At 39.2% G+C, this 15427-nt stretch overlaps 1 protein-coding gene across 1 annotated transcript; it reads left to right on the top strand.

Moving 5' to 3' along the window:
- Positions 1 to 3558: 3558 nt before the first annotated feature.
- LOC120707667 (zinc finger protein BRUTUS-like) lies at positions 3559 to 14768 on the top strand. The gene is made up of 14 exons (XM_039992626.1): positions 3559 to 4078; positions 5012 to 5221; positions 7367 to 7561; positions 7643 to 7974; positions 8787 to 9012; positions 9099 to 9267; positions 9369 to 10601; positions 11133 to 11304; positions 11375 to 11596; positions 12033 to 12170; positions 13415 to 13649; positions 13747 to 13806; positions 14100 to 14171; positions 14250 to 14768. The coding sequence occupies exons 1-14, from the start codon at positions 3800 to 3802 to the stop codon at positions 14382 to 14384; spliced, it is 3678 nt and encodes a 1225-aa protein (XP_039848560.1). The 5' UTR covers positions 3559 to 3799; the 3' UTR covers positions 14385 to 14768.
- Positions 14769 to 15427: the final 659 nt, after the last annotated feature.

Genomic DNA, 15427 nt, shown 5'->3' with positions numbered 1-15427 from the left:
AAGATAATAATATTTATGATACTAATTAAGTATCATTAGATTATTTGTTAGCTATATTTTCACAGTACACCTATTTGATGTCATAATCTTTATATTTCTCTCTATAATTTTGGTCAAACTTGAGATGGTTTGACTCTCCAAAATTCTTGGAATGACTTATAATTTGAAACGGAGGGAGTACTCCCTCCTTCCCCGTTTATAAGGCATGATGGAACATGACACGGTCTTCTAAACAACACTTTGACCATTTATTTATCATATATTATATCACTTTTGATTATAAACTTATAATCATTGTAAAATATATTTGATTATGAATCCAATCATATGAAATTTGCATTATAAAAATAAAAATTTAATAGTCAAATTATTGGTCAAAGATGACAAGGTTTGAATCTTGATATACGTGTATGCCTTATAAACAGGGAAGGAGGGAGTATATATTACAGATAATATCGAGTTCGTTTAAGCACCAGCAAGATATGCATCGACACATCCCATTAGCTAGCTAGGGATAAGGTTTCACAAGTGTTTCTTTGTGCTTTGCTTTTGTTTCTGTGCCGGATTGTGTGGCTGTCTCTTGCTTGGTTGGGTTTCTAGAGATGTGCTTCGGTGTCCTGTCTTCTACAGATGGAGAGGTTTTGTTTGGTTGAGCAAAAAGATGGGCAACTGTCAGTGTCTCGTGTGGGAGAAAGTGGGTAGTTACGAAGAAGGCACGCGGTATCTTTTTTGTTGCCCCAAATTTCGCGACTGAGTAAACAAGCATCCTCACTTTGTCACTCACATTTTCATGGCATTAAAACATAGGGTAGGAATACATGCGCACAAGTTTACTTGTGGCGAAGTAGGTGCCCACATTGCACGAGGTATAGGTCGCATCCGCAAGTGTATGGCATGTACTGAAAAAAAAAGCACTCATGACTTCTTTGGAAAGATAGGGATTGCTCTAAGAATCCTATTTTCCGCCCTCAATTGTGCTGACAAAGAAAAAAACATAATTTCTAAGTACGCATCTTCTTGAAATTGCAAAGGGAAAACCGTAACATTTTTTTACAGAACCTTTTGTGTGGATTGTTGTATGTGATAATTATGATAGCTATTTTAAATGTAATTTCTATTACAACAAGGTTCCAAGCAAATTTTCCGAGCACTAGCTTACACTAGATTATCAACTCGTGCTCCCGCACGGGCTAGTTAGAGATATCTAATAATTTTCTATCTAATGCTCTCTTTAACCAATTAAATATTCTAATATAGTATTATAAAGATACATATTTATCATTATGTAATTGTAATAAATGCGATATGTTTAGTTACTAACAATTTTTTCTCACTTTGCATCATACCTCCATATATGTTTGATATGTATTTAATTGAACATTTTGTTTGAGATATGTCGACAACATAAAAATTGGTATTTTTATCTCTTCTCTTATATATAAATATATGGTGACACACACATTATGATTAGTATTTTATATAAATAATAACATAAATAATATACTAATAATGATAGAAATAGTAAGTTAGAATTTATATTGATGCGCTTTAAGATTTTATTATAACAATATAATTTTGATTCATATTTGGGGTTTATTTCAATTTCTTTATGATATCATGGGATAGTATATACGAAAATTCAGGGGTTTATTTGATATTATTTTATAATGGCATAAGTGGGTAATTTATATGAATATTAGGGGGTTACTTTAGATTATTTTTTATAATGGCAGATGTGGGTAATTTATTAGAAAAAGATATCAGACCCAATGGCTATTATGGTTAGAGTTGCCGAATTGATGGCCAGATGTTTCTGAATTTTGTGAGAATTTATAGGATTTCTCTATTTTTTTAGATTGTCCACCTTGGATCCTAGGTGGCATCACTTGGAGGCTTCAAAAGGAGCCTCCAGATGTTTCTGAATTTTGTGAGAATTTGTAGGATTTCTCTATTTTTTTAGATTGTCCACCTAGGATCCTAGATGGCGTCACCTGGAGGCTTCAAAAGGAGCCTCCAATTAGTAATAGTAAGATATATTCTTGAAACTTCTCCGAAATAGCACATGCAAAAAGGAGAAAACCCTACCATTTTTATGGAATCACCATTTTTAAGGAGCCTCCGAAATATGCGAGCTCTCCTAAAATTATTTTCTTTGATTATCCGGCTCTTAGCAAGCTTATTATGAGGACTAACATACACAAGTTCTTGAAAGCACTTTGAAATGCATGCAAAACAAGTAACCCTGATATTTTTATGGATTATTTTTGCATGGATTGATATACATGAGTTCTTTTGAAATGTAATTTCTTTTACAACAAGACTCCTAGTTCTAGCAAAGCAGTAACTCGCACATCTTCTTGAAACGGCCCTGAAACTGAAATACATGAGTGAGGAGAAACCCTACCATTTTTACATAATCATTTTGCATGGATTGATGTATTTGAGTTTCTTAAAACCTGACTCTCATTGAACACCTTCCGACCACTAACTTACGCAGTTACACATTTTCTAGAAACGACTTTGAAAATGTAAAGAAATCCAACCATTTTGATGGAATCTTTTTGCATGAATGATATACATGACACATCATGAAGAAGATTGCATCATCAACCACGGGGAGATAACTAATACACGAATTCATCAACTTTGTTGGACAAAATGATTCCTCCAAACACTAAAGCGGCATATTTAACTTAGTGACAGATTATCGAGGCATGAATTACATAATTATATTCTACAACCGATCTTTTTGCCCAATCGTCCATTCTCCATGACAAGAAATTTCATTTACGTGCAAATGGTTTCGTGTATATGTATATCTATTTCGCCTTTTCTATAGCCATTATTACCCTACTTCATATATACTCCCAAATTATAAGTCATTCCAACAATCTTAGAGAATCAAAAAAATTTTATGTTTGACCAAATTTATATAATAGAGTAATGACATTTATTATATAAACTAAGTACCATTAGATTTTTTATTAGTTATATTTTCATAGTACATAAATTTGATATCATAAATTTTTATATTTCTCTCTATAATTTTGATCAAACTTGAAATTGTTTTGACTCTCTAAGATTCTTGAGATGTCTTATAGTTTGGAACGGAGGGAGTATGTGTTTGTTTTCAGCGGCGGATGCACAGGGGGGGCTGGGGGCTCCAGCCCCCCTAAAGCAAATAATACACTAAAATTACTGTAGCAAAATATTAAATCACCATTAAAATTTTATACAAATTAACAATTTCATTGATTCAGCCCCCCTTCTTCTCCATCCTACCTCCGCCACTGTTTGTTTTGACTGTTGATGAAGGTAGCCTGGTGTTCCTTTCATTGGGACGAGTAGCATAAAACCGTCAGTAACTTTTTTCTGATGGTTTTGTCTTTGTGCTCCTCGGTGCTTCCGTGCATATTCTATTCTGGAAGCTTTTATAACCCTCTGGACCTAGCCGAACGCCTCAAAGTTCAAACCGAGAACAGTAAATCATTGGCAGAAAAATAACCACACGGAGGACAGGGGAGGGATATAAATAAAATTAAAAAGATTTGAGGGCACACCGAGCGAAAGAGACCCCGGAAGGAAAGAGAAGCCAACGCGACGCCAAGCCAAATCCACTCCTCCTCCCTCTCCCTCTTCCACAGGCTGAGGGCCGAAGCCAGCCGAGGAAGCCAGGCGGCAGGCAACGCCAAGTCGCGAACACCCTAGGCGGTCGTGGGCTGCGGGGGTGAGCCGTGGCAGAGTCGCCGTCCGCGCCCACGGAGGAGGAGACGGCGACGGCGCCGGCGCCCGCAGCGGGATGGCGACGCCGACGCCCATGCCCGGCGGCGAGGGGACGCTCGCCGCGGTGATGCCGCGGTCCCCGTCTCCGACGCCGGCGGAGGCGGGGACCTCGGCGGCCGAGACGCCCGTGCTGATATTCCTCTACTTCCACAAGGCGATCCGCGGGGAGCTCGAGGCGCTGCACGGCGCCGCCGTGCGCCTGGCCACGGAGCGCTCCGGCGACGTGGCGGCGCTCGCCGAGCGCTGCCGCTTCTTCTTCAACATCTACAAGCACCACTGCGACGCCGAGGACGCGGTACGGATGCTGGCTGCCCCGTGCTGGGCCCCGTTTCTGTATTTTCGTCCATTTTTCTTCTTCCTGTTGCTTCATGTTGGGTGGGGGACTTGAAACTATGGTGGATTTGGGCATGGATGCGCGTGGGTTGGGTGGGCATGGATGTGAGAATTTCTGTGGTATTGGGTTTAGGGTTGCGGAATTGCTGCCTTTGTTTGGATGTACCTGGTGCGATGGGGATTGAATCAGGCTGAGCATTGTAGGATCTGAAATTGGGTTATGTTCATACGGTGGTGCTGAAATTTTCCAGCGAGTTAGCGTTTGATGGTATGGTGGGCAGTATCAGATGTGTTTTGGGTTAATTAGCCATGCGAGTATAAACAATTACTTGCACTTTATGTCCTTCCGATGGTAACACAAGGAGATGTTGTCTGAGTTGAACGAAACATGAAAGGGAAAACCTCTGTTCAATTGAAACTTGAAACTACAGTGGAAATTTCGATTCATACCATCTTAAGTGGCCTCGTCTGTCTAGCTTTAGTGTAGCACTACCATCCTTTTGCTGTGGTTCTAGCGCAATAATGTTCACATTATTCAGATTGAATCTGGTAAGCCTCTCATAGTTCTGACCAGTTAGAATCAGTGAATAATGCATGCTGCAACCCATAGAGTGAAAGCAAACTTTTTATCATCTCCTTTTTTGTTACAAGGAGTCTAGCTGAAAAACACACGTACTCTAATCTCCAGATTTTCCTAAAATGCCGCCAAAAGTAGATGTTTGAAATGCAAAAAAGAGGGGCTGGTTGTCGTTTTGCAACTGCCTGACTGTTTTCGTAATGCGTGAACGTTATTGCTGTTTATCTTTCTATAGTGACGTCAATGGTTTACAAATTGATCATATAATAGATATGTTCATTAAACATGCCTATATGTTTCATTCCTTTGGAATTGCAGGTTATCTTTCCAGCACTTGATATCCGAGTCAAGAATGTTGCAGGGACCTACTCCTTAGAACATAAAGGGGAAAATGATCTTTTCAGCCAGTTATTTGCTCTTCTACAATTGGACATACAGAATGATGATGGTCTTCGTAGGGAGCTTGCATCATGTACAGGAGCAATACAAACGTGTCTCAGCCAACACATGTCCAAGGAAGAAGAACAGGTTGGTAGTCAGTACCATATACCCCTTTGAATCTCATTTATCACATTAATCATGCCGTGTCATGCTGGATAAATAACACAGTTTGGTTGTACAAATTTAGTTTCTATAATCAACGAATTTTGCTAAGCATATCCTTGTTATAATTGAAAATTAGTTGTATATGTGTGGCTCATGCTCTTATCTGGCATTTCATTAAAAGTTCTATTGTCACTATGGTTGCAGTTTCCTAGGTGGGAAAAATATCTTATTTTAGGCTGTAAAAGTATCTTATTCCTTCAAACAAAATTTGAATGGTCACAATCTCCTTCACTGGAGTTATACAAAAATAGTTTATGACAAATCAAGCTGGCAACCTTCTCTCCATCTAAATTGTTTGGTAATGTTGCATCAGTTTCCATTTAAGATCATCGATGGGTGTCACCTAAGCGACAATGCACTCTCAGGGTCCTGGGTATCCCAATCGCCTTGCTAAAATTAGTGAGAGGGAGGGTGGGAAGGATTGAAAAGAGAGGAAGAGGTAGTGGAAAACCAGCTAGCAAGGCTAAGCAGGCAGCACATGCCCCATCTCAGGCAGATCCAGCGCTGGTGGTCGGCGTAGCGCTCCCTGCGGTCAGCTGCAGTGGCAGGTGTCAAAAGGTGTTTGATCTGAGGGGGCAGGGAAGTGAGAGGGAGGAGTGGGTGCAAGAGGAGCATGAAAAGAGAAAGGTGGGGAGGGGAGCGAGGAATACGCGAGTGAGGGAAGTGGAGAGAGTGGTGCACACAATCTGGGAGAGGAGCTGCATCCACCTTGAGGCTGGGAGGGGATATCTGCAGGAGGGGAGGACCCAAATGGCTGGGCCAATCCCCTTCTCCCTTTCTCCTTTCTCTTTTTCTTTCTCTTTCCTCCTCCCTGCTGCTGTAGTGTTGTTTATCAGCCTGGTAAGGCATTGCCCTGGGTCCACATGCCTCGCCTTACCGCCGTAAGAATAGAAGCAATGACATTCACATATGTGCCCTCTTTGATGCACGAAGCATTTAACAATTTCTTTTATTGTTCTCATTGCAAAATGTATATCAGTGTAGTATTGCAGATAAGATGATGACTGAAAGTCTGCTTTCATTTCTAGTTCCTACTTAATGGTAGCATGAGTAGCAGTATATCTAGGTTAATTTGCATAGTGAATGTGTTTTACTTGTAATGGTGTTGTGATAGTTCTCGGTAGCGTTTCCAGTGAAGAATTTATCTAGTCTGCTTCTTGTACTTTGAAAATACTACTGTCTGTTAAGGCTACTTTGTTTTGACTTTCATGTTGGCAACTTGGCATTTGAACTGTAAGTTCTGCATTGTGATCAGAAATGCAACTAAGTTCTGCATCCTCGTTAGAGAAATTGGGATGTCATCGGCAGTGCAGTTGGCTATTGTAACTTGTACTATATAGGAAGGTCAAGTTTAAATAATGGTATACTTTGCTATCCTATATATATTAGAGTATAGAGACTGTTATTCTTTCACATTATAAATTTTTGCTCTCTTGCTCTTATGCCACATTTTTTTCTAAAGAGAGAGAGAGAGTCTTATCTCATTATGGTATACAAGCTGTTTATCCTGTATTAAAGTTCTTTTCAGCTATCTAGACAAAGAAGTGGAGACTTGGTTTTCTGTTCTTTAGAAGTGGGGCAAAATTTTTCTTTTTTTCACTGTTTTGATGGATCATGCCTCCACTGTGGTGCCTGCATTTCACAAACTTTTTTATTGGAGGCAATTGATTGGATAGATTGATGCAATGAGAATTTATTGATGTAGAAGTGGGAGTGTTTGTTTGGCGGCATGAGAGTTCAGGTGGGATGTGGGAATTCGAGGGTCCAGCTCTCACCATTTTAAACTTGCGGGGATGGTTGGTAATCGGTCATATCTACCTTTCATTGGGGACTCATTTTAACATGTATTGTGACTAAAAATCAATTTTCTATAGTTTGCCATCCCTTTTTCTTGATAAGGTCTTGGGATTAAAAATCAATTTCCCATGGCCCATACGATGTCTTCAAACTTCCATCCCTCCACCTGATTGTTACCAAACAGATCTAATTAGCACTTAATGAACATACTGCTGTGCTGTAATAAATTTTTATTGGCGTCTGATCAAGGATCATTTAAATTTGTTTCAGGTCTTCCCGTTGCTTACAAAGAAATTTTCATGCGAAGAGCAAGCTGATTTAGTTTGGCAATTCTTGTGCAACATTCCTATAAACATGATGGCAGATTTCCTCCCATGGCTGTCAACTTCTGTTTCCCCTGACGAGCACCAAGATATCCGCAACTGCTTATGTAAAGTAGTTCCTGATGAGAAACTTCTCCACCAGGTTTCCAGAGGGCACCTCTTATATTTTCTTTCAATATCTTGCTTTATACCCTGTTAAAGTTTAATGTTAAAACTTGCGAAGGTTGTATTCACATGGATTGAAGGGAAAACAAGAATAGAAGTGGCAGAGTGTTCTGATGGTAATAGTGCTGAGGATGTCCCAGACCAAGGGGAGAAACATATCTGTTCACATCAAGATTCTGAACTTGGGACTAGAAACTGTGCAGAATCTAATGATGGACAGGTCTACAGGCATCCTATAGATGATATTTTGCATTGGCACAATGCTATTCGTAAGGACTTGCATGATATAGCAGAGGAGACAAGAAGAGTGCAGCAGTCTGGTGATTTTTCTGATATATCAGCCTTCAATGAGAGACTTCAGTTCATTGCAGATGTATGCATCTACCACAGGTGTGTAGAATTGGACCTTCACTGATGCACATGTTGTGGCCATGGTAAAGATGGTCCTTCACTGAAACATTTTTCTTACCCTTCTCTTTTTCTACCATGTTTTTGTTTAGTTAAAAGTATGCCATTCATTAGTCAATTGTAAACTGTTAGCTTTTCTTTGCGTCAGCGACACATTTACCTTTCTTGACATTTTGTGTTGGGTGCAACAACACTAGGTGGTCTATCCCAGTGTTTGTGTTGTGGCGTTTTCTAAATTGCAGTTTCATCTTACTTTGTTGTCAGCTCCTCTTTTACAGCTTTTTCCTAACTAAATAGGCCCCCACAACAATTTTGAGAACAGCAAAGCAATGGCCAAATCGGTTATTACCACCATGGAATAGGATTGTATTATCCTATAAATTAACAAAAGAGTAGCTTAGTATAAATTTTGGTCTTGCATGAGTTGGAATCAAATGGTTTTGTTCATTTTTTAAGCTATTTTAATTTTTCTAGGCAGGACATCATCTTTCCATCTGATGTTATATGTGACTACATAAAGCTTGGTCAAGCAGTATCACATGACATGCTGATTCTCCTCGAGTTTGGGCAGCTTGCGTGCTCGTTAGTGTTGTGTATTGTTGTTTTGCTGCATGTTATGGAATTTATGGTACCAGGTATTGTTTGTGTGCTCGTTATTGCTTGTTAGGCGGTATAACATAGTTTTTCTTAATTCACTTTGCACAGTTTTCACTGAAAAAAAGTCCCTGTAGTTAAACTGAACCTTATCTTTATTTCTTTAATCTCAACACTTCCATTCATTTTCTGATCTGCAGTATCGCCGAGGATCAGGTCATATTTCCTGCAGTCGACAGTGAGCTGTCCTTTGTGCAGGAGCATGCTGAAGAAGAGCGCCGATTTAATAATTTTAGATGTTTAATTCAGCAAATCCAAATAGCAGGAGCCAAATCAACTGCAGTGGACTTCTACTCGAAGCTGTGTTCACATGCTGATAAAATACTGGAGACAATCGAGACACACTTCTGCAATGAAGAAACCAAGGTTAGTACCTAGTATTCAGGTAGCTTGGCTGTTGGAATCGTTACCTTATATTGGTCAAAGCCTCATATATTTTTGAACTTAACTAGGTGCTTCCTCAAGCTAGGATGCTTTTCTCTCCTGAAAAGCAAAGGGAACTTTCATACAAAAGTCTCTGTGTCATGCCATTGAAATTGTTGGAACGCGTTTTACCATGGTTGGTGTCGAAGCTGAGTGACGAGCAGGCATCTTCTTTTCTTCAGAATATGTGCTTGGCAGGTTATCCTTTTACTTAAATCATGCTATACTGACATCTCTTTGCATTTATTAGCTTGATTTCTTCAAAAATTACCTATTTGCTAAAAATGCACATGAAACAGCTTCACCATCGGAAACTGCACTGGTCACTCTTTTCTCTGGCTGGGCATGCAAAGCCCGGGACAAATCCAACTCAGGTGAATATTTATGCTCAACATCAGGGACAGTGAGATGCCTGTTCGATGATATAGATGATCTGGACAAATGCCGGTCATTCTGTCCATGTGCTTCACGCAACAGTTCAGGTCTTCCTGTTCAGCTACAAAGTGAAAATGGTTCTAGGCCAGGCAAGCGAGGAAAAGATGCAGAATCTTTTCCTGGTACTAATGGAAGCTACTGCTCTCAAACTGCTGACATTGAAGCAAGTCCATGTAGTAAAAAACCTTGTTGTATTCCTGGGTTGAGAGTAGAATGTAGCAATCTTGGTATTGGTTCACTGGCTTCTGTGAAGTCCTTTCGCTCCCTATCATACAATTTTACTGCTCCTTCATTATATTCGAGCCTCTTTTCGTGGGAGAAAGATGCATCATTGTCCTGTTCAGATGGCATTTCAAGGCCAATTGATACCATATTCAAATTTCACAAGGCAATTCGCAAGGATTTAGAGTACCTAGATGTTGAATCTGGAAAGCTCATTGATGGTGACGAGTCTTGCCTTCGCCAATTCATTGGAAGATTCCGTTTGTTATGGGGTCTTTACAGGGCTCACAGTAATGCTGAGGATGAAATTGTGTTCCCGGCATTGGAATCAAGAGAAACATTGCACAATGTGAGCCATTCATATACTCTTGACCACAAGCAGGAAGAAGAATTATTTGAAGATATATCTAATGTTCTTCTTGAGCTTTCACATCTATATGATAGCCGGAGCCATGCCCAGACTGAAGTTAATGATGTAGAGCGAAACTGTTCTGATTCATCTAATGAGCCTGATTGGGCTAGAAAGTATAATGAGCTTGCCACAAAACTTCAAGGCATGTGCAAGTCTATCCGGGTTGCCTTGACTAATCATGTCCATAGAGAAGAACTTGAGTTGTGGCCATTGTTTGATAAACATTTTTCTGTGGAGGAGCAAGATAAACTTGTAGGTCGTATAATTGGTTCAACAGGTGCTGAGGTTCTCCAATCTATGTTACCGTGGGTTACAGCAGCGCTCTCTCAAGAAGAGCAGAACAAAATGCTCGATATGTGGAAGCAAGCAACAAAGAATACAATGTTTGGGGAATGGCTAAACGAGTGGTGGAAGGGAGCTCCAACATCATCTGATTCTTCAGCAGAGGCATCCTCTGCTCCAGGTCTGTGCAGCTGTTTTCCTTTTGCCTTGGCCTCCACAACTAACAACTTTTCAATTTGCATTGTGCCCCTCTTTTCAATATAATCTGCAATCTAGACGTTTTATTTATTAGAGAAAATCTTTCATCAATTGGTCACAGCTATATGTCTTTTAAGTTGTAGGTGCAATGTTTGGCTAGATGAACCTCGAATTGTTGGGTCAAACCATTTACTTTGTGGCACAGAAATAAACAATTAAAAATCTGGAATTATTGATATTTCTCTGCAATGGTACAAACAATAATACTATGGTTTACCCTAGGATACATTAAATAAAATCATCTCAAGGACTATTCATAGGGTGTTTTTCACAGAGCATAGAAAGACTTTTGGTTCTTAGAATCGGGAACTTTGATGTACAGTGCTAGAGCAACAAATTGATAAACATATGTCCTTTATGCTTATTAGTTTGAAAGTAGTTCTATGTTTGGTTCCTTTTATTTCCACTGACAAACAACTTTCCTTATGACTGAGCTTTGCTTTGTCCTCTGTAGATAGTCATTTACAAGATAATCTTGAACAAAATGACCAGATGTTCAAGCCTGGCTGGAAGGACATATTTCGAATGAACCAGAGTGAACTTGAGGCTGAGGTGCGAAAGGTTTCACGAGACCCCACACTTGACCCGAGGCGGAAGGCTTATCTAATCCAAAATCTCATGACAAGGTTTGATATCTGAATGTTTCTATGAATTTAGTCTTACAGATATAAATATTCACAATTTTGTGCATGTCAGCCGCTGGATAGCTGCTCAGCAGAAGTTGCCGGAACCAAATTCAGAAGAGTGTACTGATGGTACCAGTATACCTGGATGTGTTCCTTCATATCGAGATGAGGAGAAGCAAATTTATGGTTGTGAGCACTACAAACGGAACTGCAAACTTGTTGCTGCATGCTGCAACAAGCTGTTTACATGCCGATTCTGCCATGATAAAGTTAGTGACCATACGATGGAAAGGTAAATTTCATTGGCTGTTCACATGTACTTGTTTTTATCTTGTTGACCCCGAAGGGTAGTGTGTTTTGACTTCTCAGATTTATTTCCTTTAAACCTTATATAATAATTGAAACTGCTCAGCATGCTATATAAAAATAATAAATACGTGTAGGAAAGAGAGATTTTGCAGTTAAAATGTTCTCGAGGTCTGCTGCTCATCATTATTTAATATTTATATGGCTGCACCTACCTGTGCATGTGTGATTTGTGTTGTCCAGATGGGATTGGAAGTGTGTGTAGCCTGGAACTTTTTGTGCCTTAACTTCTGCTATCATCCTCTTAACACTGCCCAAAGCAAAATTTGTTTCTATCCTTGTGTCTGTCTGCATTCTCACTGCTAGACATCTGCAACACATTCCAGAAAATACACTGAACCAACTCTACTTGATAAATGTAGGAAAGCAACTCAGGAGATGATGTGCATGGTGTGCCTGAAGATTCAACCTGTTGGTCCAATCTGCCAAACCCCATCTTGCAACGGGCTATCCATGGCAAAGTATTACTGTAACATCTGCAAATTTTTCGATGATGAAAGGTAATATTACTCAACATGAGGCATTGAACAACTAATGTTCTAGTCATATTTTAACAAAGGGAAAAGTATAAATTACTCCCCTCAACTATAGCTAAAGTCTGGATAACACCCTAAACTATTGTTTGGTTTATTTTACAACCCCTCCCCCCCCCCCACCACACACACACACACACACCCCACCACCACCACCACCAACTAAAATTTTTGGTTCAACATTTCTCCATGCATGCGTGGAGTTTTAAGTTGAAATTTTACAAGATGATAGTATACATCATAACACATGTTTGATAAAATACATCATGATTTTTATCATTATTTTGATAGTTTAGGATATTTAATAATAAATTAATTCTTGGAGTTCAAAATTATGTGAAAAATAACGATGCAAAAATTATAATAACTTTTTTAAATATGCATTGTGATGTCCACTACTACACTGCAAAATTTGGAATTAAAATACAACTTTTGTATGAAGAAACAAAAAAGACAAATTGTTTTATGGGGTAAAATAAAATGAACTTAATGACATAGTTTAGGGGGTAAATTAAACCAAGTTACAGTTTAGGGAGTTATTCAGACTTTTTGGCTATACTTGGAGGGAGTAAATTGAACTTTTTCCTTTAACAAAAATGTGGATCAGTATTGGTTTTCTTATTTCTTTTTGACATATGTAATATGTAATAGATATGGATCTGTTGAAATGATTTACCAATATAACAAGATGTGTTTTATGTATATTTGCATCCAATTCAAATCTGCGGTGTGTCCTACTCTACCTACGAGAAAGAAGAGAGCAAGGATACGAGGGGTGGATTTGTTGTCACTCTTGTGTTTGCAGTTTTCTTTCTGTTACACATATAAGAAACATTTTGCCGTTAGCCAAGTAGTCTTGAGTCTAACTTTGTGATTCCTTGAGAGGCTTGTCTGACACTTAAACCGAGGTGTGTTGCAGGGTTGCAGACGACACCTAGCTATTGGCTTGACTATATTTCCCTCAGTGATTTTTTTATTTACTTCATACAATTAATGGCAAATGCAAATTCTCTTTGGATTGTACGAGACTACTCTGTTGTTTTTTTAAATATTTAGTTTTTTCCTGTTCATTGTCCACTGCCATCAAACTTCAACCTTTTAACTTTCAAAGTATGTGTGCTTTTTTTTGTATCGTAGGTTTGTTATCAAAATAAACATCTGGATTTGGAAATAAGCAATATGGCTCTTCTAACATTTTTTATGTTCTCCAGGACCGTTTACCACTGTCCATTTTGTAACTTATGTCGTCTTGGGAAAGGTCTCGGTGTTGATTTCTTCCATTGCATGAAATGCAATTGCTGTCTTGGAATGAAATTAGCTGAGCACAAATGTCGAGAAAAAGGGCTAGAGACGAACTGTCCAATCTGCTGTGACTTCCTGTTTACATCAAGTGCGGCAGTCAGGGCCCTCCCTTGTGGCCACTTCATGCATTCAGCTTGCTTTCAGGTATGCGGTATGCTACATTTAGTTGGACCGTGATGTAATTTGTGATGTATTCTCTGGCTGTCAGCAATGATTTTTAACAATTTAATTGCCAATCCAGGCATACACTTGTAGCCACTACACTTGCCCTATCTGCTGCAAATCCTTGGGAGATATGGCGGTAAGCTACATCACTCTTATGAAGCTGTGGCTATTTTGTGTTTACCCATAGTGGAGTAGCATGGGTTATTTGTTGTGGTTCTTAGATTACATGCTGTGACTACATGCTGCAGAAGGAATACAGCAGATGTCTTCTTGTGTGATTTCTGATAGTAAACTCTTCTCAAGCAGTCTATTAATATTCTTAAATTATCATGAGGATAATGGTGGTTGTCTGAGTTGATTGTCCAGATTCTGGAATGTGCTAATGATCATACCGAGTTAGATTCATAATTCATTTTTCCTGTGCAACAGGTGTACTTTGGCATGCTTGATGCGTTGTTGGCTGCTGAAGAACTTCCTGAGGAATACCGGGACCGGTGTCAGGTAGTCCAGTTCTTTTTTTTATTTTCATTGTGTAAACCAGTACAGTTCTTATTTATTTTTACTACATGGCCTCTCCAGGACATACTTTGTAACGACTGTGAGAAGAAAGGGAGATGTCGATTCCATTGGCTGTACCACAAATGCAGCTCCTGCGGTTCGTACAATACCCGAGTTATCAAGACTGACACAGCAGATTGCTCGACACCAAACTAGCGGGAGGGGGCATTCGTTCGTATTAGTATTTGTTCTCTTTCTCTTTTGTAAATATTGTCTAGCGAGATGGAAAAAAGTAAAGTCGTGTAGAAAGCCACCATATTTTCTTTCCGTAGTTATTTCAGTTTTGTAAGTGTAGCTTGCAATTCACTAGGTCTAGGGCGATACATAAATAGACGATTCTGCATGGGGGGGAATACATAATTGGAGAAGACTGACTCATTGAAAAAAAAGGGAGAGAGAAAAAAAGTCACCAGGATAACATGTTCTACAACTGTTACAGTCACTGGTGGCCTTTTTAGATAGGGAGGATTGCTCTACTGATTTCTGAAATTTAGCTGAGAATAAAAATGTCCTGGAGACATTCTGGACAAACAGAAAAAATCTGGTCCGTACTGGGAGAAGTCACTCCACTCTAGAGCATATCCGGTGTTATCGGCTCTTTATCGTATTACCAACATTAATTATAACTTAATTTGTGCATAAAAAATTTATCTAAAAATATGATTGGATAGAGCACATAAGCTTCTACTATCGTGCAAAATTTGAGCATGAACAACAATTTATGCAAGAAGAAACAAAATAGAGAAACTTGCAATAATTGCTGGTTGCAGATCATCCATGAACAGTTAAACCCGTAACTATTCAAGTGCAAGATTCTCTTTTTTATTTCTTCTTGCACAAATTTTTGTTCATGCTCAAATTTTGCATGATGATAGATGCTTGTGTTCTCTCTCATCTATATTTTTGAATAATTTTTTGTGCACAAATTGAGTTGTAACTAAAGTTGGTAATACAGTAACACCCTAAGGGCCGGTAACACCAGGGGTGTCCTCCGCTCCTGGAGGCCTGAGACCAATCTGCCGCCGGCATCAACTCTCATGTCGCATCATGGGCTGCTGAACCTTGCTAAGCGGGCATTTGCTCTGACTTTGTGTCAATAGCCCCGCATCAGGTCCTACTATTTATATTACACATGAAATGATCAGAGCCTGGCTTGACACAAAGCTCTGGCCCCCATTATTATAGAACAATCCATACTG

This window comes from Panicum virgatum, chromosome 5K (genome assembly GCF_016808335.1).
Source record: "Panicum virgatum strain AP13 chromosome 5K, P.virgatum_v5, whole genome shotgun sequence".
Lineage (NCBI taxonomy): Eukaryota > Viridiplantae > Streptophyta > Magnoliopsida > Poales > Poaceae > Panicum > Panicum virgatum.
Note: the sequence above shows the minus strand (reverse complement) of the source record. Positions and strands in the feature narration are given on the sequence as shown.